Source organism: Pithys albifrons, chromosome 6, assembly GCF_047495875.1.
Source record: "Pithys albifrons albifrons isolate INPA30051 chromosome 6, PitAlb_v1, whole genome shotgun sequence".
NCBI lineage: Eukaryota > Metazoa > Chordata > Aves > Passeriformes > Thamnophilidae > Pithys > Pithys albifrons.
In genome coordinates, this window is record NC_092463.1 from 6860073 (window position 1) to 6887633 (window position 27561).

Consider the following 27561-nt stretch of genomic DNA (forward strand, 5'->3'; position numbering starts at 1 on the left):
GGACAGAAAAGTGCCTGCATGTCCTGGCATAGCACATATGGAGATGTTGAGCAGAGCCCTAGGGTCTGCCCCAGGAAATGAAGAGAACTTTTACTCTCACTACATGGCACCAGTTCAAATTATGCTGGTTCTGAAGTTCAACAAAGGTGTAACTGAAGGAGGAAACCAGAAGAAATGGCAGATGATGGACTGAGTGTGAAGCTGATGTCTCACTTGAGTTTCCCTTCTCAAACTGGCTCATTAAAACCCCAAAAACACCCCAATGCCACTATTCTATGGAACTCTGTGCTGGTCAAGACTGTACAAAAGGGCCACAAATAAAATAAAATAAAAATGAAAGTTTATTTAATAAAATAATATCCTGAGAATGGCAGAGGGCTTGCTCTCTTATTCCTGCTTAATTTGGAGACTTGCAGCTAAGCTACAGATTGGAAAGGATTTTGAGAGCAACCCTGTGAGCTATCATAGGAGGTTAGAGAGTCTGGAAAAACAGTTTCTCAGTTAAACCTAATAATGCCAGGTGTAAACCTTTGAATGTGCCTAGATAAGCAGGGGATAAACCTGGGAATGGTTCTTAGGCAGACCCTGGGGATGTGCACGGGCACCACCGATGTGCCCAGACCCTTCGGACAAGCCCAGGCCTTTTCAGCAATGGTGTCCACAGAGACAGTGAGAAGAGCAGGCTGGATCCAGAGGGATGAGAATCACCTCTAGATCCAGCCACTACTTACCACTGCCCTTCACAGATTTCCTGGAGCCTTGGGTGTGCATATTTGCCAGGGCAACACTGAAAACCAGCTCAAATGCTATTGATTTTTTGATGGCATCCTCAGACACTGTAATCAGCTTTCACTGGACTAGGGGAAGAGTCTGGAAGAGGGTGTGGGTGTTGATGCATCCATATAAGCCCTCTGCTTCCCGAAACTGCATAGTCACCGCGACATTATTCTCAGTGTTTGGCATCAACTGTGGATGTTAGCTGATGCCTGGTGAAAGGCTTACTTTATTTAAATGCCATAGTTTTAGAATATGCCAAATTTCTCTGGTGTCTGCTTGATGAGTATTGGCTGTTAGAAACAGTCATTATCTTGAAAATTGGCACCACATTCCTCAGTATGGTATTTAAACTAAAAACCAGAAAATAATGGAACGTAACTAAGAACCTTCAAATTTTACCTCTTGTTTGTGCTATTAAAACCTAAAGACTCACTGAATGATAAAACATCTTATCTTGGAAGAGACCTTTTGGAAATCATTTGGTCTAATCCTCCCTGCTTATAGCAGGCTCAACTTAACGTATGGAGTCCATACGCTGATGCTACACAGTTTGGGTAATATATGCCCCTTTCCAACAGGTCTTTGGCAAATTGGAAGAGCTTTGGCTCCTCTGAAACCCACAATTTTCCCAAGGGCATATATATAAGTATCCTCTAATAGCCCTTTCCTGTCCCACAGCTGCCACCCCAGAAGGTCTGCCAGCCTCATCCTTATGCACCATCCAAAGGAAAGAGGAGTCTGCCAAATTCCAAATAAATAAATTATGCAAACATGAACAGCCACTATGCAGAGACAAGTCAGTATGGACTTCAGTGAAATGTTGTCACCATTTCATGACAACATTCTTTACATCCTTCTCCTCTCTCTCCTCAGTCTCCTCCCACAGCACAGCACAGAGCCAGGGCTCTGCCGTGTTCTGGGCCATCACTCCTCTATGTCTGCCCTGGAAGCTGCTCTTCACTACAACTTTCCCCCTCATTGGACATTTCCAAGCCTTGTCATCTTTCCACTGCATGACACTGTTCAGCAATAAAACCCCTGTCATCCTAAATACCCCAGAGCATCCAAAGATTCCAAAGAGGTGACTGGTGATGTCCCTCTGTGCCTTGGCACTGCACATCATAATGAAGAGCACCTCAACTGCTACATGCCTGTGAAAATGAGATTCCCTGGACTATCCTGTCATGGTATTGGGGTAAGAAGTTAAAAATCTGATCACCAGAAGCCAAGAATTGAACATCCTAGTGTCCTTACAGAGCTCTAATTAGCAATTTAGGAGATGAACAGTTTGTTTCTGGCAGCATGCTGAGACATTTCAGTGTTCCCCACACTGTCAGTCACACCTGTATGTAAGTGCTTCAGTGCTGGGAAGATGGTAAGCAGACCCTTTTAGAGACACCTTTTCATACAAACAAGATCAGGCTGCAAGATTGAATCATGGGTTGGATTCACTCCATTTACCCTCTAGCAGGCTACAAATCAAGTGTCTAATCTGAAGTCATTACTCTACAGTAAATGATGAGAGACTGGCACTTCCAGAGCCGGATTTATCCCACCTGTCTGTAACACCTGTCTTAAATGAACCAGATCTGATTCCCCATTCCAAATGGGCAGGTATATATCCATATGGTGTGTCTATGTATCCTTTGCAGACAGAGAGAAATATACTCTGCCATTTCTCAGTCTGAACTGAATCTGCTCTGAACCAGACAAAATACAGTCATGTCACTGGAGGGGGAAGGGCTGAGCTCAACCTAATACAAAATCCTTTTATAGGGCTTTTAATTAAGGCTAATTGATGTATTCGTGGCGGACAGCCAGATACAGAGTTGGTGCACACCCATAGTCTCAGACTGTGGGCCAAGTAAGCTTCCATCTCCAAGCAGAAAATAATGAGGAAATGCACTTATCTGCTCTACAGAAAACAGATAAAAATGTTTGTGAGAATATTGCCCCAGATTCCTGGTCCCATTTGCCACACATCAGGAAACTGATTAACATAATATAATGAATAAATACAATTTATTCAGCATGGCCTGGTCAAAGCCCTTTTTGAATGCTCCTGCCATTGGAGTATTCAAAATCAATATGTGCCTTCTTGTCCCACTGTGCACTACAAGGTCAATTTTCTATCTGACTGAATGCACCCCCAGTAAGGATGATTTCAGCTTGTTTGTCATTTGTTAGATATCACAGAGCTGATCTTTGCACAATATTCTTTATGTCAGTAAGAACATTCACTGCTTTTCTGCCAGAAATAATGTGGACTTGTCTATTTGAGCTCCATTCAGCACCTTGCTGTAAGAATGTATTTCATTTGGAGATGCACTATAACATATTAAACCAAATAAAACATGTAGAGATTGTGTTATCCATTTGTACAAAAAAAATAAAGGGAAAGCCATAAAAAATATTCCCAGATGTGTAAATCTGGATGGATCAAACTTTCCCTCCCTGTGGGCTCCACAGGGAAGCACCACTCTGGCAGCACATACATATGTGAAGGGCTGGGCCCATCCAGGAAAAATGATCACGTCAACTTTTCTGTTTCTTTCCTTAAATTCCCTGAAGGGTATCAGTGCAGATTCAGAAGTGCTAAGAAAAATGCAAACTACTGCTGTTCAGTGCTCACAGCTCTCACTGCAGCTCAGGACGGGAGAGCCACGCTGCCCACGCTGCCACAGAGAAATGCCTCTCTCCAAAGGAATCCTACTTCTCAAACCCTCTCTAACAAGTTTGTTAGCAGCAAGATTATAGAGCATTTTAGATCCTACAGACCTGAAGATATGTGTTAACACAGATGCTTCTGGTACAAAAGAAAAAAAAAGAAACTGAAAAAAAGCTTTTAGATGCAGCCTATAAAAACCATTAACAAAACCCAGTCAAAGCTTCTTCTGTAGGAAAATTGTATTTGAACACTTCTTTTGAAAAACAGGTATCACTTCGATGCCACCTCACTTAGGAAAATAATATTTATTTTAAGAAATAATCTGTCCAATTCTGACATCCAAAAAGATAGGCTTGGATTTTCTAAATGCTCAAAATCCAGGTAAAATAGTGTCAATTCCTTAACATATATCCCTCTATGTACTCACTCCCATATTTCATATTAGACCTTTGGCTTTGTTGTTTTCCCTTCCTGTTCAGGACATCTTTCCCCCAAAAGGCCTCCAAGCTATTTCATGAGCACAACATCTGTTTTCTGACCCATGCAAACAATGATGTCGGCAGAACAGTCTCAGTTACTTCCAGAGCGACTGCTCTCAGCTGGCAAATAGGACAATGTTATTTCTGCAGCTGCCAGTTCTCTAAAATTGTCCTGGGATCCAAAATACATATTAAGGTCCAATATGACTATCAGATTCAACCTTCAGTTCACACCTGTGCAACTGGGTTGCTTTCCATGTGGTGGTAGATGAAGACTGAACTTAAGTCTAGCAGTAAGCCCAGACTTTGGTGCCAGCAGCATTGAGTCCCTATAGTTGTGCTACTTCTGCAGAACAGGGAAAAGAAAAATGGGCAAAGCTTAAGTTTGTCACTTTCAGAGTCAGCTCTGCTCTAACCCCTGTCTCCTGGCAAAGACAGAAAAATGGGAAGGAAAGGATTTACAAATACAGATTCAGAAGAACTGAATCTTCACTACAACAATATTTTTTCAGTTATTATCCTGAAGTGCTGTTCTATCTTGTATATGCAACATTACACACACACAAAAAAAGCTATTAAAAGTACTCTAGTTCATTTGCTTTGGAAAGTGTTTACTTTTCTGTACACATTTTATTTCTATTCCAAAGTCCAGAAAGATAAAATCCACTCGTGTGCAGGTAAAATGCTTTGAACACACAAAGCACAAGGTAAGTGCTAAGGATGCTGTTACCAGCATCTGGCAGGAACATCTCTACAGGAATACGGCTCTTAAAGGAAGGGAGAGCATGCAGCCGAGAGCTCCCTCTGCGCGCCGTGCAGCTGCTTGAGCACTGGCTTAGGTGGAAGTGACACCTTTGTGTCCTTATTGCACTTAATGACTACAGGTGGTTGCTCTCAGTCAAGTCTGAACTACAAGACTGTGACTCATGCTTCTCTAACAGAAAAGGAATGCCCCAGTCGGCAGCACACTCATCGCATCATGCACAACCGCAAGGGGATGGGAACGCCCAGCCGGGAACAACTCCATGAAACGACACGTAATGCTCCCTTCATGAATTTGGGAGGCAAAGTCCTTCAGGATTTTCCAAGACAAATCTTCAGAGCAACCCCACAAACTGGGCCCCTGGCTGTCCCCCGAGCACACAAAGCCTGGGACAGCCCACCCACAGGCTGCATTGATTGTGTCAGCAGGACACCCATCATGCTACTGTCTCGTACAAGGTACAAGCTGGTCCCACTGAACTTGCAATGGACAGTATTAGAATATAAGAGTCAAAGCAGCATTAGAAATAGACCTGGAAACAATATATCTGTTTCATGAACTTGGTATTTTACACTATTTAGCCACTACACGTTTTAACCACTCAAGTTGTACTTGAACTGTAATAAGACATTCTGGACCCGCCCAATTAATTTTCAAGGTCAGATTAATCCTGTTAACACATTCTCTCATTGTAAAGTGGCACAAAGTTACACCTGACTTGCAAGATAATCCTAAACAGAGATCCCTGTGCATGCCATGCAGTTCTACCTAGAATTAATATCAGTTACAGAGAAAGAAAAGAAGTCTGTCACAAAGGCAGAGGAATGCCATTAAGGCTAAAGCTTTCTAACAAAGTCACCCCCCATTACCCTGCTGGCTCTTTTGCAGCATCACTTCGTGGCAGATTTATGCATTCAAGAAACTTTACCAAAACCTGGGCCCCAGACAGCCTGTGTGACTCAGCTATTCACTAGCCAAGCCCTGGGCAGTTGCCTTGTGTCTGTCTTAACCAGCAAACCAAGTCAGGCAAGAACATTCAACACTTCAAAGCTTGGCACTTAAACTGTACCCACAAGGTCTGTGCAGACTCCAGCAGCCTGCAGCAACCTAATTCCCTAAGCCCATAACCCCCCCCAATTCTTTCAGAGTCCCAAGGTGGGATTTATAGTAGGACATGGAAGGTCCTGCTGTCCTGCAGGTGCAGATTGTTCTTGCAATCCAAAGCATGGCTGCAGCGTTATGGAATTGCACTTGTGTCAGAACAGCAGCTGCAAAATACCACTGAAAATTTTGACAGCAACCACTGCAGCTGTGGAGAACTAAAATGAGCAGGTGGTCTGACCACCAGGCTTTGGGAAGAGCTGTCCCTTTCCGTGGCTTGTTATTCTTCCCTCTTTTTTAACCTTTTTTAAAAAAATAATTATTTTTTTCTAATTTTTTTTGTGTGTGTCTATGATTTCCTAAAGAAAGGGGCAGAAACAAGACAGAAAAGAACAGCAAATAAGAAAAACCATCATCACCCAAAAAGCCTCCATGATTTGACACAATAGAAGCAATTACTTCTTTGGCTTTCTTATGAGCTTTTTGAAGTTCATGGGTTTCGATTTCACAGTCAAAGATATGTAATTGCCACTACTGCAAATGATGGTGTGTTTGGGTTTGGTTTGGTTTTTTTTTTTATTTTTTCGGGAAGTGATTTACTTCAGTTTAGTTTTCTAATGTTAAGTAATGGATCTAATATTGGTTTGTGGTAAGGATGCCCACACATATTTTATATACCTGATTCTTAATGATGCCTTGTGGTACATATATGTTTTACTCCAGGCACTTTGGGAAACATGGGATCTCAATGGAAGAGGTCATTTAACTCGGAGGCAGGGGAAATCCTTCTCTGAAGGAGCCATTGTGCTCTGCTGGGCTCCCGTCAAGCTGTACTGGGTAACAGCTCTGAAGCTGTGATGGCAATTTCTGCTATGCATCGTGTGTAGCTGGATTTCAAACCAGTGCAAATGGAGAGACAAAAAACTCCACCACACTAAGGTGCAGGCCCAAGCAGAGTCCAAAAGATCAGCTCCAAACAGGAGATCAAACAGGATCCAGTGCAAAGCCTGCCCTGCTGAAGCTCTGCTAAGCCAGCAACAGCACATGGGGAGTAATGCTGTAGCCTGGGAAGTGGAGATGGGGTCTGAACATGGTCCAAGACTGGAAGATGGGGATCAGCTCAGCTAACAGGTGGGTCAGAGCCTCTGACACAGACCTAAGGGACTCAGTAAGTGTGGTGACTGGCCAGGTGGGCACTGCAAGCCTGCTCTTGAAGTGTCCCCCCTCCATGCACTGAAACCTTCCACGAGTCCAAGTTAAGAGCAGCAGGCAACACCCAAGAGAGGACTGCATCTCCCCTACACACCCACCACTCTCCCACCCACACATTATCATTCAGGTACCTTGGACTAAAGGGAATTTCATCCTGACTGGTTATTTTCTCCCTTCCTAAATGCAGTTGCAGACTGACAAATGACCTCAGAAAAGAGAGTGGAAGGGGGTTAATTTCAGCCTTTTAACTTCAGGCTTTCAAACCTGCTCATGTGGCTCCCAAGAAGCCGAACTATGATTGTTCTCTCCCTTGCTTAGACCTCGTGCAAAGTCTTTCTGCCAAGGGCAATGAGGGGGGGACAATGGGAGGGGAACCTCAACCCTACAAATGGGACATGCTAATGAAGATACTGACAAAACCGGACACCATCACTGAGTGCTGCAAAGAGAATTTACATATTGTTAGTCTAACAGTTCAGTAAAAATGGCATCAGTAAAAGGAGGCTTTCAAAAAGATGTTACCCCCAAACACTCAAGGAGTGCAACTGAGAAAGTTTCTGTTAGTTTCATTTTGTTACATAAATCACTATTATTATTATTTCTTACTTATGATGTTAAAAGAGCAGGAGGATAATTGAAATAAAAGGCTGTGCATGCACAATACCCACACAAATAAATTCCAGTGATCCACCTCAGCACCAGGCATGGTGCCCTTCCCTGCCCACTGAGCTGAGCCCTTCCTTTAGGAGGAGTAGGGGAATTCATCACCAAATATACAGTATATTTTCATGGAATGATACCAGAAAACAATACTAACAGGAGTCTGAATGTGTCCTTCACATATTAATCTACTGTTTAACTCGGCAGAAAAGACAGTGAGGAAATAAAAGCTCAATTCACCCAGCCTGAGATCAAAACCGTCATGGCAATATTGGCAGGTTAGACCCTGATTCTTTAAATAGTACATTGCCTTTGTTAAACAAAAGTCATTCTTTTATTACATAATAGAGATTATAAATAAATGTAAAGTGTGCATGCAGTCAACTGCATATTATACAAGCAATATCTATGTTAATAATTGCTTTCTTTGGCAGGCCAGAATCCAGCTGGACATGCAATATTTACATATCAAAATCCTTGGTGTGTTCAAGTCATATTGGATGCAAGTGAAAATATATATGTATATATATTTACCGTATACACACACACATATATATATATGTATAAAGGTATATATACACCTCTGCATATATACTGTATACATATATACACATAGGTATATGCTAAAAGTGGATTTCATCTTTTTCTGATTCAGGTGATGCAGGCCTTGAAACACTAAAAATATCCTGACAGGGTATCTCGGGGCAGAGTTGGGGTGATAAATGAGACTTGGGGGAAGAGATCTGGGATACGTCCTTTTCAGACAATATTTTTAAAATTTCCGCCACCTGCTTCTCAAGGGCAGCCATCCTACTGCTTAGCAGCTGGATATCTTCTTTGAGTTCATGTTTGACTTCCTGCAGCGTGGTTTGTAAGGCCTGCTCAGGAATGGGGTAGAAAGGACACCTGGCATCCGCCTGAATGGGGCTGTGCTCCAGGGGGCTGCGAGTCTCACCAGCTTTATCCAAGCGAAGGTCACTTTTTGTTATTCCACTGTCACAAGAGTCTGTTTTCCTCAGTGGGTTTTTATTTACACCGTTCTCTGAGTCAGTGGACTTGGGGTCGTCAGACAGCAACCCCATGGACTCAGCCTTTGTGACGTTGTTCCAGTCCTCCTTCTTCTCTTCATGGGTTCCCATTGTGTTCTTCAGCCGAAGCCACCCTTTCCCGTTCCCATTTTTCATTCGCATGGGACTGTTTACTTTGAGACATTTTTGGTCCCCGTTTCCATTTGGCTTGAGCTCCATCGCATCCCGGTTGTTTGGCTTCACAGCCTCACTGGTTTTCATGTAAGCCAGGGTGGTCTGGATGGGGGTGATCTGAGACACGGTGACCACACTGGTGCCCGTGATGGAGGCCCCATTCTGCACACTCCGGCTTTCCACCTGAAGCTGGTTCCTTTCCGGGTCCATGTGGGTTGAGCCTTGGTTACGCATCTCCTTCTGCTGTTTGAATTTCTGGAAGAGTTTCCGCACAGGGTGGTCCACAGGGATGCTCAATGTCACCTCGTTCTTCTGGCGCAGGCGCTCCTCTTCCTCCTTCTTGACATCGCTGATCTTCCGGAAGATGATCTGCGGGGGTTAAATCCACAAGAGAGTCAGTACCCAAAAGACATAGCAAATATTAATGTGAGATGGGGAAACAGTATTGGGAACAGCCATTCCTATCTTAATTCCTAATCTTCCTTTCTATCTTAATTTTTTTGTAGTGAATTCAAATTGAACTGATCAAGACATAGTAACCTCAGATATATGCAACAGCACAGAGAGGGGACATATAAACACACACACTTTCTTAAAAGTATTAGATTAAAAGTGGAGTTCACCTTTTTTCTTAATGCAGAAGATAGAGCCTTGAAGAACTAAAAATAACCCGACACAAACAGAAGGAAAGAAATTGAATAAAGAGAAGAAAGCAAACAAGAAAGAACCCAAATAATTGTGATCCCTTCCTACCCAGTACTCACACTCACACCTGCTCCATCACTGTCTTTCATACAATCAAAAGGAAACAGTAATTCAGTGGAGACTACACAGCTGTAAGATTAATTCAATGTACATACCCTTCCAGAGACTGGAAAGTCCAAATGTGCTCAATACTTTTTAGCTTTGTTTATTATTAGCTTTGTAGGAGTGGCTGGAAGGTGCAATTAGGTTCCCCATGGGTTGTGTGTGTGGCTTCACACACTCCACAAGCGTTTCCTGGAGAGTTTGTATGTCTAATGTGCATGGGAGTACTGAGAGCACCGTGGAGAAGCAGCACAACAGAGGTGTGTAGTTACAAAACCCAGCAATAGCCACCATTTCATGATGCTGTGCCATCTAATGATGCAGTTGGTTCACCCTGCAGCATGTCTCAGGCTTCTACAGAAAAAGGAATTTGAGCCTCAAGCTAGGGAAGGATCCACAGAGTAAAAACCTTTCTGTTGATTTTACTCATACGATTTTTTTTTAGGTTCATCTAGTTTTCTTGGATGTGGGACTGAGGCAGGATAGGGAAACTGTTTCTCTGGTTGACAATCCTAAAGTGAAAAGTGACATGTGATTAAATGCAAATATGGACTGTGTTCTTACTTCTGTGGTAAGGAAAAGAAAGCCACTGCAATACACAAACAAAACCCCGTGACGGTCAGCTCTAGGTTCTGAAATATCTGTTTGAGCATCCATATTTCAGTATCTATTTACTTTCAAGTCTCACATCTTCAGAAGTGCCATGGTGGCTACAGACCCTTCCCTACATACATCTGGGATGAGCTGGACTTCAAAGCTGAGTTAGAGAGCTTTCAAATGCAGTAAATATATCCTTGCAAGCTGCTGATTGATGCAGCTGCTTATAATAATTTGGTTAACATGTTTATTAGAAGGCTAGCTAAAAATATAAACAAAAACAAGGGAGAAACATGGAAGCTACTTTCATCTGACTCCTCTGACCTAGATGCAGGGACACATAACCTCATTTGGAGGCTCCCCTTCATTAGTGGATACCCTCATGAAGCTACTCTCTCTCTCTCTCTCTCTCTCTCTCTCTCTCTCTCTCTCTCTCTCTCTCAGATAAGCCACTGGGAACAGCAAATAAATGCAAGAGAAGTTGCCCTGGATTCAAAATTGAGTAATTACATTTAATTGAAGCCATGCTCTCTAAATGCAGATTTGGAAGGTGGGTTGTGTGTGATTTTTGTGCTTCTCTCCCTGGAGGGCAGTGCAGCACCTCTGGCAGAAGATGCAATAGTGAAAGCAACCAGCTGCAAGGATGTGTCCCCAGGTTGTGCCTCCTCTGGTGTCCCTGTTTGCCTGTGCTGCTCTGCCTTGTGCTGTGTCAGGTCAGAGGGGTTGGGTCTCTGAAAACACCTACAATGAGGAAAAACGTTCTCTACTCAACGTTTTACAAGGTCATGTAGTGACAGGACTAGGGGGAGTGGCTTTAAAATGAAAGAGAGTAGGTTTACTTTGGATGTTAGGAAGAAATTATCTACTGTGAGAGTGGTGAGGCACTGAACAGGTTGCCCAGAGAAGCTGTGGATGCCCCACCCCTGGAAGTGTTCAAGGCCGGGCTGGATGGAGCTTTGAGCAACCTGGTCTAGTGGAATGTGTCCCTGTCCACAGCAGGGGGGGGTTGGAACTAAATGGTCTTTAAGGTCCCTTCCAGCCCAAACCATTCTATGTTTCTGTTATTCCCCTGCTTTCTGGCCACGAGCCTATCTCACAGCTTGAGCAACCTCCTCTCCTGCAGCCAGTCTGTGCCTGGCAGTTGGTGGCTGGAGGCAGCCGGGGATGCTGGAGGGCAGGCAGCTGCCTGCAGCCTGGCAGGGGCTTGCGGCACTCGCCTATCCAGTTCAGCACTGGATGTGCCATCGGGAAAGGCATGAGATAACTTTGACAACTTCTGTCCTGCCGGATGCTTAAAAAGACCAGAATGACAACAACAAAGACCACAGCATCAGTTTTTGATTCCTCTCCAAAAGCTTGTACATCACTGAAAACTACTCTCACCTCCCTTTTTTCCCCAGACCACTCTTGTATTTTCTTTTCTCCCTTTTCTAGCCTCAGTTCAAAACTTCTCCAGCCAGAGGTTATCTTCCTGCACAGAATATAATTACCCGTGACTGCTGCTGCCTACTGCAGAAAAAAAGCCAAGACTGCACTAATTTCACACTGCCCATACCTCACTCCTGAAATGGCTCCTTATGAATGCCAGGAAATGCCTCTGGGTTTTTGTGCCCCAGAACCACTTGGCCAGATGACACTTGGAGGAGTTGAGCCCAGTGGCATGGGGGTCTGAGCCTGAGTGCTGCCATGACTCAGCACAGAGCTAATGCTTTGCAGAAAGCCAAACATGTCCTTGCTGCAGGGATGGATGGCCAAGGTGATGAATGCCACCACTGCAAACCTGCTCTGTCCAAGGGAGACCAAGGACTCACTACCCACTCACAGTCATGGGCTTTCTCCCCACTTCATGCGCATGCAGTGGAAAAGGCACACTCCCAGTCCTGGTGCCACCTCCTCAGATGTTTCTTCGCCTTCTTTTAGGACACAGGCTGGAGCCTGGCACAGCTCTTCAATAAATTATTTCCTCTTTCTCCTCTTTAGCCAGGAAGTGCTAAACCCTGGAATGCCTATTGTCTGCTCCTTTGAAGAAGCAAGCCTGCTGAACTCTGAATTAGTGCAGAAAACACCCAGGGACTCAGAAATCTGGGTGTTAGCTGAGAGTCAAGAATTCAGGACTGATCTACCTTGGTGGAACCCTATTTCCTCCAATGGAGCAAATGCTGCTGCTCTCCCTTTGGTTTTCTCATGTTAGCTGTATGTGTTCATAGCTGTTTGCTGTTTACTTTTTCACCCTGAAATACATAACCAGGCAGACCCTCATATCCCAACTGGCACTGTCGGCTGGCGGCACTTTGGATGGAGACTTGGCTCTTGGTCACCCCCATCCACCCACTGAACTACTCAGCCATTGTATCACTGCATGGAGACTTTCCCCTCTTCAGGATATCCATCCACAACCAAGGAAGCCAAACACCCAGCACAGCAAGGCTCTAGTTTTGGTCAGGAGTACTTGATATCAGTATAATATGTGCAAGTAAAAGAAAAGAAAGATCTTATATGTATAAAGAACTGAGGGGAAAAAATAAGTGAATTCTAGTACAAATAGAGCAATAGTCATTTTTCATTACCAATTTTTTCCATATTAGGAGTTTTTTCATGTGGTTGGATTTAATCCATTGTAGTTTAAACTAAGCCAAAATAGTTAAAATGTGTTTACATTTACAAATGTTTACACAAAGACAATTCTATTAATGTCCAATAACTACTACCAGATTTTCCTTATAAATAAGAACAGAAAAACACCTCATGCAATCTGACATTCCTCAGAAAACTGTGAGGCTTATTTTGAAATCTTAAATTTGTCCCTGACCCTTTTCAGAGAGGTTACACATAGGCCTGTCCAAATGTATGTCCCAGGAATAGACACAATCTTCAAACAAGAAGAAACTGAATTAACTGTGTGCAGCACACCTCAAGGAGTAAAGAAAAAAACTTTCTGTCTCACCCCAACTTCTAAATTCATTAATGTGACAGAGATTAAGTTTAGGAATTCATTCTTTATGGATAGGATTGTGAAACACTGTTCCATGTGACACAAATCCTGTCCCATAGGATGTTTTTCTTGCCTTTAATGTATTTATCTTGGGAAGGAGGGGCAACAGGAATGATGTTAATTATTGATCTGGCAAAGATTAAGCAGCAGTTAACTGATAGCCAGCCAATGGGGAATAAAATATTTGGGTTATCTACAAGGCAAGCACAGAGAAGACAACAGCAATTTGAGATCCTCCATTCGATCTAAACCCCAATCTCCTTTCCCTCTCTTCCATATCAAGAGGTATGAAAATTCAGTCCCTCCAAAAAGGGGACCTTACCACTGGTACTGGCAATGAATATGTTACTGCTGGAGCAGCACCTGTGAGGTGCCAGCTTGTATAACTGGACCCAAAGCCAAGTGCAGATGAGGACAGCAGCAATGAGAAGTCAGGGAGTCAGCTCGAGGCTGAGACACCCACAGTTTCTCCCATCTACTGCTGAATTAATCAGTAAAACTGTGGCCTTTCCAGATGCTTTGAAATGCATCCCTTGTCTGCTGTCTTTTTTTGTACCAGTACAGATAAAATCATTCCTCCTTGACCTTGCTCCATACACAAAGATCCCTTAATAAGTGACTCCAAGAAAGGTACGTGAATGGATTAAAGAACTGGTAAAAGTCTTGAAGAATCACAGTAAGTTCATAAAAAGTAGGAAGTATTTGACCAGAGATCATCCTGTCCTGTCCCTGAACATCCCATGCTGCTGTTAGTGGTGTTCAATATGTGTCTGCTCCTCACCACAGAAATCCAAAGAAAGGGAAAGCGATGTAGCAAAAGGACATATAGTTGTCATGGTGATGGAGGCAGTGGGTGTGCACCTACTGAGAGAGAGGGAAAGCCACACAAAGCCATCAGTACAGAGATTTCCACAGTGACCAGTGTCCTCTGAATGCCCAAGCTGTAGCATCCTACAAATATGACTGATGGGCAAGGGATGCTGGAGTCCTGCAGCAAGGGAAGACCCTGTCCTGGGAGAATGGGTTTGACTCAGCTCATTGGACATTTCTGCAGCACCAAAAACTGGAACAGAAAGTAAACACAACACTTCAGACCCCACAGCTACACCCATTCAGTGACCCACAGGTCATACTCATTAAAGCATAAGCCAGGCTGATGTTGATGCTGCACCTCTCAAAAGTTGGTTCCATAGGTAATTATCTTGTCTGCATTAATGTCATGTAGAAGCCCCATCTCCCTTGCATTTGGTTACTCACAACCTGATGCATTTGTCCAGATTCCTGTATTTTTTTTTCCTATTCAATACAGGAACATCTGAAAAGGCACCAGAGTTCAATGAAATAGAATCACAGAATCATTAAGTTTAGAATTAAGATCAAGTCTGAACCAGGTAAATTTGAAGAAATATAGGTCTCTTTTTAACCTGGACCATGCCAGTGACCCATCTGACTTCACAGATCCACAGTTGTACTGGAAAACACAGCAGATGCAGAAAGTGGGATGAGAGGATGAAGAGAGCTGGAACTTTCCAAGCTGGCTCCAGTGATGGAAGCTGCATCTTAGGGAAATGAACCTTTCCTTGGACCACACTGCAGAGCTGGCAGCTCCCAGTTCATTTGCAGTTGGCTGAGACCCACAAAGCAACTGCTTCATGAGCTTTCAGATCTCACCAGAAGCATTTGGACTGGTCCAACTTCTCCAGGAATGTCTAAATCCCATAAAGAAATGTCAGTGCCCACACAAGGTGTATTGGTCTTGACACTGTTTTATATAGGCCTTTCTTTTCTGGAAATAGGACAGCTGCCTTCTGTTGTCTCCTTGATCTGAGATGATTCAAGGCAAGTTTTTCACAAAAGCTCAGCTGAAACTGGAAAATGGATTTTAAAGTTGTGAATAGTATAACCAATATCCAATACTGCAATCACATACATCTCATTTTCCTTGGAAATAATGCCACAAGGCTGTACAACATAAATCTTTGTAAAGATGTTTGCAAAAAATACTATTAATTTTCACATCTTGGAGTGCATTGTAGAAAAGTAATTTACATTTTTGTCATGCTAATGAGGGAGATGGATTTGTGTCAGATCCAGGATTTAGACATGCAATACCCCAATGCATGCGGTGCTCAGATGAGTGTGCTATTTTCCTGCTCTGGAGAACAACAAAATACACCCAATTTCCAGAGCACAGACACTCAGAACAGGGCTCACCTACAAAGCCTGTGTCTGCATCTGAACTCACCCTCAGGAGCCCTATACAGTGGAGGGAGAAAAAAAAAAAGCACTTGGAAGTTGTGAGTCATTTCACCTGCAGCTAGATGTTAAAACAGGTCAGACAAGCTCTACCCTGACATGCCTGTTTGTCTCCAATGTCTACTCAGGGAGCCTTGTGCCTGTCACTTGTATGCAGACATCCTCCATGGACAGTGGGTGTGAAGGATTCAAAGCCCTTCCTCTGGCAGTGCAAATGTCAGGGTTTGGTGCAGATCGTGTCAAAAGCCTCTGTAAAGTTTCTCTCTGTATATGTGTGTAAAGTATTTCTCCCCACAGCCTCAGAGACCAGCCAGTCCTTCTAGACAAACATTATTATTTTAAAAGCTGCAGAGGGAGAACAAGCCACGACTGCCCAGGAGACCAACCCAGCCTGGTGGCTCCTAGAGAGAGGCTGTGAAAAAACGGTATTTTGCCTGCATGGAACAATCAAATGAACCACTACTGGTGAAGGGAAAGGCACCCTCTCCCTGTTGTTCTCACCATACTTCCCAGGAAAACCTTTCAACAGGGGAATGGAACTGATCTCCCCCCAGTTCCTAGGAAATTGGAGACCACCTGGGATGCCTGAGTATGTTCCTGTACAACTACCCTTTTGCACTGCAAATCTCATCACACCTCCAGATGTTGCAGGATAGATCCTGCTCAGATCACTCCCACCACTGGCACTAAGCACTGTCAACACCAGCAAACCCTTCCCAGGCCATTGTTTTGATGGGTTCAGGTCAGTCTAGGATGCTTCATCCCTCAGTCCTTGAGGACTAGTCCCCCCCCTAGTATCCTTCAGTTGTCAAAACAGGGTGTATCTGGGAACCTTTCTTTTGATATTCTGAAAACTAGGCCAGTCAAGCCCAATTTCTCAAGTGTAACCTTTGGTAAACAGGCTTGCTGCAAAATGAAAAGTGTTTTTAAAATCTAGGCAAGTCCCAGAGAACACGAGTCACTATTAATACTTGATGTTAAAATGTTTTTTAAGTCTTATTTTTCAGAAACTATTTTTTCTTTCCAAAAACTTCCACAATGTTAACAAATCTTCCTTTTTATTTACATGAGCTAAAATGTGATTTTAAAAAGTTAAACTATGAAAAACTGGACAAAAATGAATGAATAGGAAATGACCCCACACACCTCTTTCACTTTGCAACTAGGCTGAAACTCTTGCCTTGGGACCTGGATTTGCATCTTGAAAATGCATTTCAGCTTGATGGAATATCCACAGTCCATCTGTATTTGTCCTGCATCTGAAAGTCCAGACTGTGAGCCTCACACAGAGCTAGAGACACCTGAACAACCAATGATAATGCAAACTCTCCTTTGGGATGGATGCAAGAAGATGCTGCCAGGTATTGTGGATGAACTCCCTGCATCTGGACTGGTTCCTGGCCTTGAAAACCTGTTTTGCAGGTTTACTGCCCTTCCAAAACAGAGAGGGCTGTGGCAGCATTGCACACAAGATATAATTCCAGGTCTTAACCCCAAGGGAGATGGGGCAATGCTTCCTTCTAGGACAGGGCAGGGTAAGGAGGCAGGAACAGACAACAGGGATGCGAAGACCAGTCCAGTAAGGCCAGAACACACCAGCAAAGGGCCATCAAGAAGCACTGGCTGTGACCCAACTTCTAAGAACACCCTTTCAGTATGGCTCATGCATGAGAGCAGCCTCCCACCATGGTGTCCCGCCCTGGCAGGAGTCTCTGCAGCTGAGAAGTATGGTCAGAAACCCTCTACAGAATATGACAGCAACAAGAAATCTGGCAGAAATAGAAGGGAAGCTGGAGCCACAAAAAGCAAGAGCCAACTGAGAATGAAGCCAGGGCACCTATTTCCAAATGCAAACTGCATTTGGGCTGCTTCACTAATTTACTCCTGTGAATCTCCATATACCCTTAGCTCACTTTGTTAATCTGCACTCTGAGGATGCAGAGTAGATGGCCTGAAATGATGGCTTCATTGTTCTTCTGCTCTGTACACTCCTCAGATAGCTCTACTTTGATGCGAAATTCAGCCTCAAAAACAAATTGCTCTAGCAACTCTTTTAATTGCTCTCCAGTAAATTCTGCTTAATCCTCCTGGAACTGTTTTGTGTTAAACCACTGCTTCATCTGCGTGTGCGAAAGGAATCGCTATCCTTGGCTGTGCAGTGAAAATGACTGACTGCTGAGCAATTAGTTAATCTCCAGGATAGGGATGTTTCACTAAACAGTCTTTCATTCTGGATTTTGGAGGAACAGAAGATTTCTGTAGATTAGTCTGCTGGCTGCTTGAAAAAAACCCCAGCAAACAATAGAGTTTCTGCAAATTTCCACTGATTCTGACATGGTAGCGTGCAAAGCAAAACCTTGCTACAAAGCACATTTTAATTTTGTTGTGGAGAAACTGTATTCACATAGATTCTTCCTCAGCAACTTGTAAAAGATGTGAAGATTTCCAATCCAAGTAACAAAGTGATGTCACTTCAAGGAAATGAGAATTATTTCCATGATGTTAAAAAAGCCCCTTTAAGGGAAATTTAATTGTATTTTATCTGCAAGGAAGGGGTTAGTCATTTCATCATTACTTCATAAATGTCTTTGTCCCCTAGGTTGCTCATCCAAAGAAAAATTTGGACAAGTAAAGAGGGAGAGACCCTTCAGAAGAACCCAACAACAGCCAATAACTGATTTCCCAGAGCCCAGAAATTCCATCACCTCATTACTGCTCGCCCTGTGGTTTAGAAATTGGTTACTGTAGGTCAGATTTTAATCTGGTACCATTTCGTGTTTGCAATCAATTCATACAGCACCTGAGTAGCCTTGCAGAGAGACATCTGTGCACGCTGGCAGCCAATTAGGCTGATCTGCATTTGAGAACAGGCATGAATATTAAGGAGAAAGCAGTTCAGAGTTTGACCCATCTACTTCATACCTGGTACGGATCTGAAATCATCTTGTTTTCATTTAAAACATGTCTGGATTGAAGAAGAAAGAGACGAGAAGTGGGCAGAGATCCAAGTCTCATTTGTCACATCCCCAGAGCATCATGGCCAAACACACAAAGCACCAGCATGGAATTCAAGGGGATGGATTATCCTGCTGGCCTGACCTTCAGCCAAGTGGGAAGTCCTATACAAATCACACCACACTCCCCCAGTGTAAGAGGATAATAACACTGCCCTCATTTCTCCAGTTAACTGGAAATCCCTCTATCACTGCCAGCTATTTACAACTGAGAGATTAGGATCCATGGCTGAGGGCAGAGAGGAATCTCTGTTTTGGCATGTTGCCAAGACTGAGATAGTTCATTAAAAAATACACTTAGGTGTTCTCAGGATTTGAACTCAAGAATAAGGGCCCAAGACACTGCTGCCCTAAGACACTTAGAGCAGTCCATGATGGTTATACAATGCTACATGAAATCCTGTCCTTTATCCCCTGAGACACCAGTCCTTGAGTAAGGGTAGCACTGACATCTACTTTGTAAGGAAGGATCAGTCAGATCACTCAGCTTGAGGGACAGACATGGATTCTTCAAACTGTGTGATTATATGTTTAACGAAGCACGTGCTGAGCTAAGTGGTGAGATTTTCAAAAGCAATGCCAATGCCTCTTCCTCACTTTGCAGTTATACACATTTATACCAACCACAAGAGCAGCTTAGTGTCCTGAATCAGGAGCTCTTCTGTTCTTTCAGTCACCTTTCAGACCTGAACATCTCCTGCCCATACATTTGGTGCTTAGAGATGCCTCCTTCTCTTTGTAACCCAGGGGAAAACAACACATGGATTTTCTGTAGCTTCAGTTGTTGTATCTGATGTCTGCTGAGCTCTATTTTTCTGCTTGGAAAGGGATGCTGAAGAAGGGCATTATGCACCTTTGGAAGTGGGAAGACTCACCAAGGTTTTTAAATAAAACTGAAACTGGAACCTATTGCTTCTTCTTGCTGCTTTTCCCTTCCTATTTTCTGTTTTCTTTGCTTTAACCAAACAGCAGATGCTCTAGGATGTTGCAGAACAGCCAGATTCAGAATTATTTCTCCAATACTACTGAAGTCATAAAAATGCACCTTCCACATACAAAATTATTTAAATCAATAAATCAGAAAGGTTACTTTATTTATGAATCTGTGGTGGTTTTCAACCAGGGTCTGTTGCTGCTTGGCCTTGTTTAGGGTCAGTCCATTGCAAAGCGGAATATTGATCTGTGTGGGCTCAGAAGAGGGTGAACTGTGAACACGATCCAAAGACACGGTCCTTCCTATGGGGCTCCTGTCACAACTGGGAGCAAGAAAACCCAGCTTTAGCCTCTTAATTCCTTTCAGGACCCTAAGGCCTACACTGAACTCAATAAAAAGACTAAATTGGACCAGGGAGCTGAAATAATATGTTGAAACAGAGTCTTATATATTTTCTGTATATAACAGAAGTGGTTAAACACAGGGAAATAGAATAGAGAGCAAATTTGGGATAGCTGTTGCAGTATTACTGAGTAGAGTCTCATGGGGACTCCTGTTCCCTCTCACTGGTTAGGTTTATCCACTTTGAGATTTAAACTCATACCTTCCTTCATTCCATAACAACTCTCTCATGTAAACAAGTCTATCCTGGGTTGGTCATTTAGTGGGTAAGAAAACTACTTGTAGATGAGCTCTTGGTGGAGAGTATGACATATTTATGTCTCCTTCCCCTTTGTCTTTTCTTCCTTTCAGAGTCAATTATTAGAGAGAGCAAAGAGCAGGGGAGATATTTCTCCTACTTCTTCACCTGGCACTAAGGCAGAGAGAAGAGCAGATATTTCTTGCTGGACTTTCCTTTTTTCCATTTTGCAGATGTTTCTTTCTCTGTATAGCACAGAAATCCTGCAAGGAAGGAAGCTGAGGTACTTACTGTGGATTTCCAGTCCCCGGGAAAGGGGAGCCCTGCAGAAGGCTAAAAATCCAAGCTCAACAAACTGAAGATCTTTCATTAGATGTGAAGAAGAACCCCAGCAAAGACAGCGTCCACCCAGCAAAACAAGACCATTCCATGACTTTCAGACAACCACATAGATGCAAATAGCTGCTGACATCTACCACCACATGGTGCAGTAAGACCACGTTGCCACCACCAGTCCTGCCACCACATCACCATTAGGTACCCCAGGGCTCAAGGGAGCTTCTCACTGCCTCCTAGCCCAGCTGCAGAGTCCTGGGCTCACTGTGAGACAGTGCCCCTCCAATGGGACAGTTTCCAACTAGATCAGGCAGGCTGGGGTCCTTGCAAGCTTGCATCAGCCATTGGATCAATATCTGCTATTGGCCCTGGCCTCATGAAATGTCAGTCAGCAGCACTGTCAATTGATCCAGGCTTTGCTGAGCTGCAGATGAGTTACTGTCTCTGCATTTTACTAGAGATGATTAAAAAAAGAAACTTCACAAAGAAAAAAGCCTTCAGTTTGCCCAGGATCTCCTAAGAGGGATGTGCTTCTGAGCATGGATAGGGAAAGACAGTTCAAAGCCTCCAAATGACAGCAGGGTGATTTGAGCTTGGGGCAGACTGCAGAAATGGTGCTCTCTGGGATGGTGAAAAGTGCCAAAAGACTTTAGAAGCTGCTCTTCAGGCTGATTAACTTGGAGCAGAAAATCAATCATCAATAATAATATGCAGTGTTGATATACCACTCTCCTTTTCCAGTATTGGAGGAAGTCAGATTTACGTCGCTGCCACTTGTGCCTGATGCCAACACCAGGGCACAGAGAGGTCAACGACACTTGCCCGGGGTCATAGAGTTGATTAGTGAATGAGCAAGTCAGATGGAACCAAGGCTTCCAGCCCAGAGCCCCTATAGTAGGAAAAACCATACTGCAAAAAGATTAAACATATAAATATATTTATTAGAGGTAAAAGAAATTTATTAATATAATAATTAACATCATTTTCAATACTGTCCTGTCTGGCACAGAGAGTTCTGGATTTGAAATAACTGGAAGGGCTCAACTGTAATTGCAGTTACTTGCTGAGATTAAATCCTGACCAGGACAACTTTATTGCTGTTGAGGTTTGTGTTGTAAGAGGGGTGGGAAGGTGCAGAGAGGGGGCAGCACCATCTCTATTTAGTGACAATTTTCAGAAGGTCCTTTTTTTAATCCAATGAAAAATGAAAAAATCTCTAGGTTTGGCTTCTGGCCAGTTCTGCTTGTGACAGACACAGCGTTCCTGCATATCCCCAGCACAAAGCCACACAGAACATGGGCAGAGAGGATTTGCAGAATTTTTATTTTGTTCTCTGTGTTTTTGCCTCTTATAAGTTTCTGCCTGAAGACTAAACCATCTCAATGAATGCCTAAGAGAGTCTCTTCATTTACAAAGTAATACATCAGCAAAAGAATTGCAAATTGTTCCCCAAATGTACTACTCTCTCCTCACTGCTTTAACTGGAAATTGAAATTAATTGCAATCATAATGGCTTTCTTTTTTAACTTAAATGTTACTGTACCAGACTATAAAAGTGTCTGAAATTTAATCTGAAGTCTTCAGACCTGAAAAAATGTTTTGCAACTGAAAGCTTGTTCATTTTTTTCCAGCTATATCCACTGATCCAACAAAAGATAACACCCCTTGCTATCAGCCTTGCTTCTGACACTGAGAATGTTCTACCTGGCTTTGAGAAACTTTGGGTTTATATGGAATTTGCTACCAGCTGCTCTGTTCACTTCATAATTTTCAAGGTTTTGTTAATATTGAAAAGCTTTTATCAGGAGCTTGAAATAAAACAATGCAGTTCCATTGCCATGCTATGTAGAATACCATCAGTTTTGTTGGGAAGTGATGAGTCAGAAATGAAGAAATAATTTTAAAGGGCAGAATATATATGAACAAAAGACCCAAACAGAAGGGACAACAGGCAGCCTCTGTACCTCAAACATCCAAGGCATCACCTTGTAGAGAGGCAAAACATGCTGCTCAGTCACTGTCACACGTTGTTCACCTGATTCCAGATTCAAGCTAACTCAAAAACATGGCAGTATGCCTGAGTGGAGAGGATTTACACTGGTGGCTGGGCAGTCATTTGCTTGTTCTCTATTTGCTTCTAGATCCCAGCCATGGACCTGATCTTTTAAATGTTCATCGGCCTGAAAGTGAGAGGGGGCCTGCCTATGCCACACCACAGAACTCCTGTTGTAGCACAGCAGTGTCCCCCTGCAGAAAGGCAGAATCCAAGAGAATGGACCCGCCTATTCTCAGTGCTGCCAACAGGACAAGAGGCAGTGGCAGAAACTGATGCACAGGGAATTGCACCTGAACATGAGGAAGGACTTCTTTACTGTAGGGGTGACTCTGCACTGGCATGGATGGACCAGAGAGGGTGTGGTGTCTTCCTCACTGGAGATATTCCATAACCATCTGGATGCGATCCTGTGCCACATGCTCTGGGATGACCCTACACCGCATGCTCTGGGATGACCCTGCCTGAGCAGGGAGATTGGATCAGATAATCCACTGTGGTACCTTCCAGCCTGACCCATTCTGTGATTCTCTAATTAGGCTGCATTCAGAACTGCTCTAATCTGTCTCTGGTGTTTTCAAGCCCCAAGCTCACACTGCACCATAGTTCTGTGTTCAGCCAGCCAGCAATGCCAAAATTACCTCGGAGTTACTTCTTTTCCTTCTTGACCCATGAATACAGCATATTGGTGCATCAGAGAAGACTGAACCTGTCTGGACCAAGGCCAGGACAAAGCCACCAGTGCTCAGTCCCTTTCTATGGATCTTTTGGATGAAACCTAAGCTCAAACTGACCACTGAACATATCCCCGTCCCTACCTTCCCCACGGGATGCCCTACAAATGAAGGCACAGGCATCTGCAAAGGAGAATGAGCTGGGGCAATTCAGCAATTCACATTTCTGCTTCTCAACTCAGAGACACAGCACAAAATCCACTGGCAGGGTGACCTAACAATTCTTTTAATTTGAAACCAAGACTTGGAAAAGATTAACACCTCTGGAAAGACAGGGTCAGCCCACTGCGTAATAGATGTGAAATAAGTCAGCTAAACCATTGGGAAATCCAAATTTAACAGGAAAAGAAGACCAAAAGGTTATTTAAACTTTTAATATCTACTTCATTAAACTATAGAAAGCTCTGTGAAATAACCTTGCTGAGTGTCCCCATGATTTTTCAAGTGAAACATCTCACCCAGCAAGAGCTGAGCTTTTCCCAGTTGGGAGCTCTCAGCTGGCAGTGCGTGAGTAAGGAGTTCTGGCTGTTGGAACACACTGTAATTGCCTTTAATATGGTCACAGCCAATGCTTCAGTGGGGAGGAGCCCCCTGAGGAGAAAAAAAGACCCAAGACATGAGCATGCAAACATTGAAGAGGAACCAATCAGGAAGAAATATACCATGAAGACAATGTGCTACTTTCACCTAAAACATCTCCCTTTAGCCAAAAGAGGCTGGTATAGATTTGCCACTGAGGATGCTTTAGCTCAAGAGACTGAACAGAGTTTTGTAGAGACATTTGTAATTGCCAGCAGAGCATGGGTGTTCCAGTTACAGCAGAATCAAATGAAATTAATTTTTAGAGAGCAAAGACCCCATTTCAGTGGTGTTGCTAATGTTTCCTCATACCTGAAACTACACCAATGAAGAACTCTTCCTTCCTGGGGCAGAAAGTGAAGGGAAATCACCCACAGCCAGAAAAACCTGGAGGAGAGCCATCCACCAGCTAGTGAGCCTTCTCCAAGAGCACAGAAATACGGCATCAGCCACATGAAAACTCCAGTGTGCTGTTCCCTGAAGGTTATTTGTGCAGAAATGAAGTTGCTAATGACAGTTGTACCAGAGCTGCCTGCGGACAGACCCACTGGGGTGCCTACATGACAAACACCCTGGGGAGATGAAGTGCTCTTCCTCTCCCCAGAGGGACCATTGGATGTTTTTTCCTAACCTCAAGAAGATGTGACTGAGGAAATCATGAAGTGATGACATTGCAGAGCATTGTGTTTATTTTTGAAGGGTATCCACACGAGGAAGAGACAGCACAAGAGTTAACTAGTGGGGTTATGGGGATGGCATAAACAGATGGTGTGGTGAAGAGCCATTTCCTTCCCAGTTACACGCTGACTGCATTAAATCAATCCCTGGGCTTTCATGGCAATATGCTAAGGCTCTGCTGGGAAGGATTTTAACAACCTGACTATATCCCTGATGTATCATTCTACTGGGTCCCCACATTTAATCCATTCTTGGGGAAAGTTCCTTCCATTTTATACATGTGCTTCTTGATGATCTTCCCTATTATCTGTATCACAGCCATCACTTCTTTTCTAGATGTGGATCTTTGTAACATTCATCAGCACTGTATTTAGGCACTGACACAGGATGCTCCTTAGGGGTTGAGCCTGCTGGTTTGCAGCCTTAGCTTATCTCATTGCTCCAGACCCAAGCAAATTAGTTTGTAATCCTCAGTATTGTATACTCTGGCAAATCTGGTTTTAAAAATGATCAGGAATGACCTCCTCATGTAAAATTGGAATCAATCTCCTCTTCCTGTCTGGGGCTAGTAAGAAAACCCTATACCTGCACAAATAACAGGTCTTTGCAATCAATAACATTGATGGTTCTGTATCTCCCCATTTGTGACCATGCTGCACCCTGTTTACACACTGTTTGTGTACTTTCTACCACTCTGTGCACACACAATTAACAGAACACCAGTTGGTGCAGGATAAACATTGCTGCAAGGATGCAGAAAGACATCAGACAGAAGTACAGATCTCTACACCTGGCTCTGTTACTTTCTATCTCTGATGCTGTGTTTGCCTCCCAGAGGGTTTTCTGACCTCAGAGACTTTGGCTAAATCATCTCTCTGTTTTATTGTGGTTTGATTTTTTTCTCTGGTGTCTGAAAAATCCAGCTAACCCTAAGCCTCCCATACAAGACAGCAGTTCTTCAGTTGCCTTCTCCCGGGAAGGCTTTTTCCAGGCACTCCTAGGGGATTGACTCTTCTCAGTGGGGTTTGCCACTCATCCTAGATGCTAGGGAATGCCCACAGATGTGCAATTGTGTCATGTGTTAGGGCCATGAAGATGCTCAGGGGACTGGAGCACCTCACCTATCCAGACAGGTGGAGAAAGCTGGGCTTGTTCAGCCTGGAGAATAGAAAGCTCCAGCTAGACAGAGCTTCTTTCAGTACTGAAAGGGGCTACAAAAGAGCTGGAGAGGAACTTCTGACATGGGCATGGAGTGACAGTACAAGGGGGAATGGCTTCAAAATGAGAGCAGGTTTACATTAGATATAAGGAAGAAATTCTTTGCTGTGGGAGTGGCAAGGGACTGAACAAGTTCCCTAGAGAAGTTGCAGATGCCCCATCTTTGGAAGTTTTCAAGGCCTTCACAAGATGGAGCTTTGAGCAGCCTGGTCCAGAGAAAGGTGTCCCTGCCCATGGCAGCAGTGTTGGAATGATCTTTAAAGTCAAACGGACCCAAACCATTCTGTGATTCTCTGTAATTCTGTGTTCCACTCACGAGGCAGGGCTGATCCACGAGGCAAGAGCATCTGCCCTCAGGAAGGCTGGCAAGGCTAAAGAAAGCTGTTGGGGATTTTGCAAATTCAGACTGTCCCTGCAGATTCCTTACCCACCCTATTAGCAGTTTCTGACATGATGGACTGAATTTGAGCTTGACTGGGCTGGGAGGCAGCTCTTTCTGGGACACAACCCCACTGGGCCTCAGGGCAAACAGTGCCTTCCCTCAAAATTTCTGACAAATGCTTTAAGTTATGGCTGGTGGTTCATGCGGCTCAGTGAGGCATTAGTTTGGCACATTAATGCATGGCTGCACTGAGCTTGGAAATTACTGTTCATGTACTTTTGTAGAACATCTTGAGGTTGTTGGCTAAGTCCCTTAATAAATGGGAACAGGGACAATTAATAACACATGAAAAACATGCATGATTCAGTTCCTCCATTTACATTTCTGTGTAGCCTCCTTTGGCAAGAGGGCTAATACAGCCTGGGAGAAGGATGGTCATTCATAATTGAACTGCTCTGACCAACAAAAGTGCTACATTTAAAAATGGATTTGCCTTAGACACAGGATAGAGATGGAAATTCACCATAATGGCACAGAGTGAAGGAAGGCAGAATTGGTGAAAATTCTGAGGTAAGACACAGAAATTAATTGCTGAGATGCCAAGATGCTCTGATAAGACCAGGAACGTGGCAAAGGAAAACTGGAAGTCTGTGCATTGAGGGGGAAGTGATGGGCACAAGTGGAAAAGCAAAGCTAATCACAACAAAAACGTTACATTTCATCTGACCAGTTAGAAGTCCCCTGATTAGAAATGGCTGTTCTTTGCTGCTGTCATCTGCTGGTTGCTTAGGTCCCCATTTTCACACTTTTAAGGGAGTGGCAAAGTGTTTTAAGCTCTCAGAAAAAGCCAAAGCTTTTCACGTGGTAACAGGAGTGGGGTTCATAATAAAAACCAGAGGACAATGGGCTGCTTCCAAGAAGATATGTACTCTTAGAGCACGGAGAGGTTAAATCCCCCTGCTCTGGACGCGCAGTGACTGATGGCAATATTAGATAGAAAACATTATACAGAATCTTTTTAGTAGCTGAGACGTCTTTGTGGAGTACTAATAAAAAATCTGAAATTCACCTAAAAAGGTCAGGGGGAGGTCCCAGACTTTAAAAGATCACTGACAGTTTAATTAGAGGAGTTAAGAGAATCAGAGGCTTTTATAAATGCTCACACTATGCTCCTTCTTTTAACAGTAACTTACACCTGAAACACCTGAAAAGTATATGATGGTTTTGTTATCTTTAGAAAAGGAAACAAATTAAGTGTAAGGGCTGTGAAAACTGAGAAGCAAAAATACGAGGAGAAAACATGAATTAATAATACATATTCCTTCCTAAACACATGGAGTACTTTTGCCTGTCAGCAGGTTGCTCCAAAGTACAATAATAGGGAATTCAGCTTATTTCAGGCACTGCCCAGAGTCTCCCTGTCCCTCCCAACAGCTATGCCCACCTCTGGCATGTATTTAATCAGATCTCAAAATTGCT

At 43.5% G+C, this 27561-nt stretch overlaps 1 protein-coding gene across 1 annotated transcript in view; it reads right to left on the bottom strand.

The window, feature by feature from the left end:
* Positions 1-8283: 8283 nt before the first annotated feature.
* KCNH5 (potassium voltage-gated channel subfamily H member 5) overlaps positions 8284-27561 on the bottom strand; it is a 154097-nt gene continuing 134819 nt past the window's right edge. The window contains exon 11 of the mRNA XM_071559372.1: positions 8284-9231. Coding sequence (XP_071415473.1) covers positions 8284-9231 — 948 coding nt within the window. The remainder of the gene's footprint in view (positions 9232-27561) is intronic.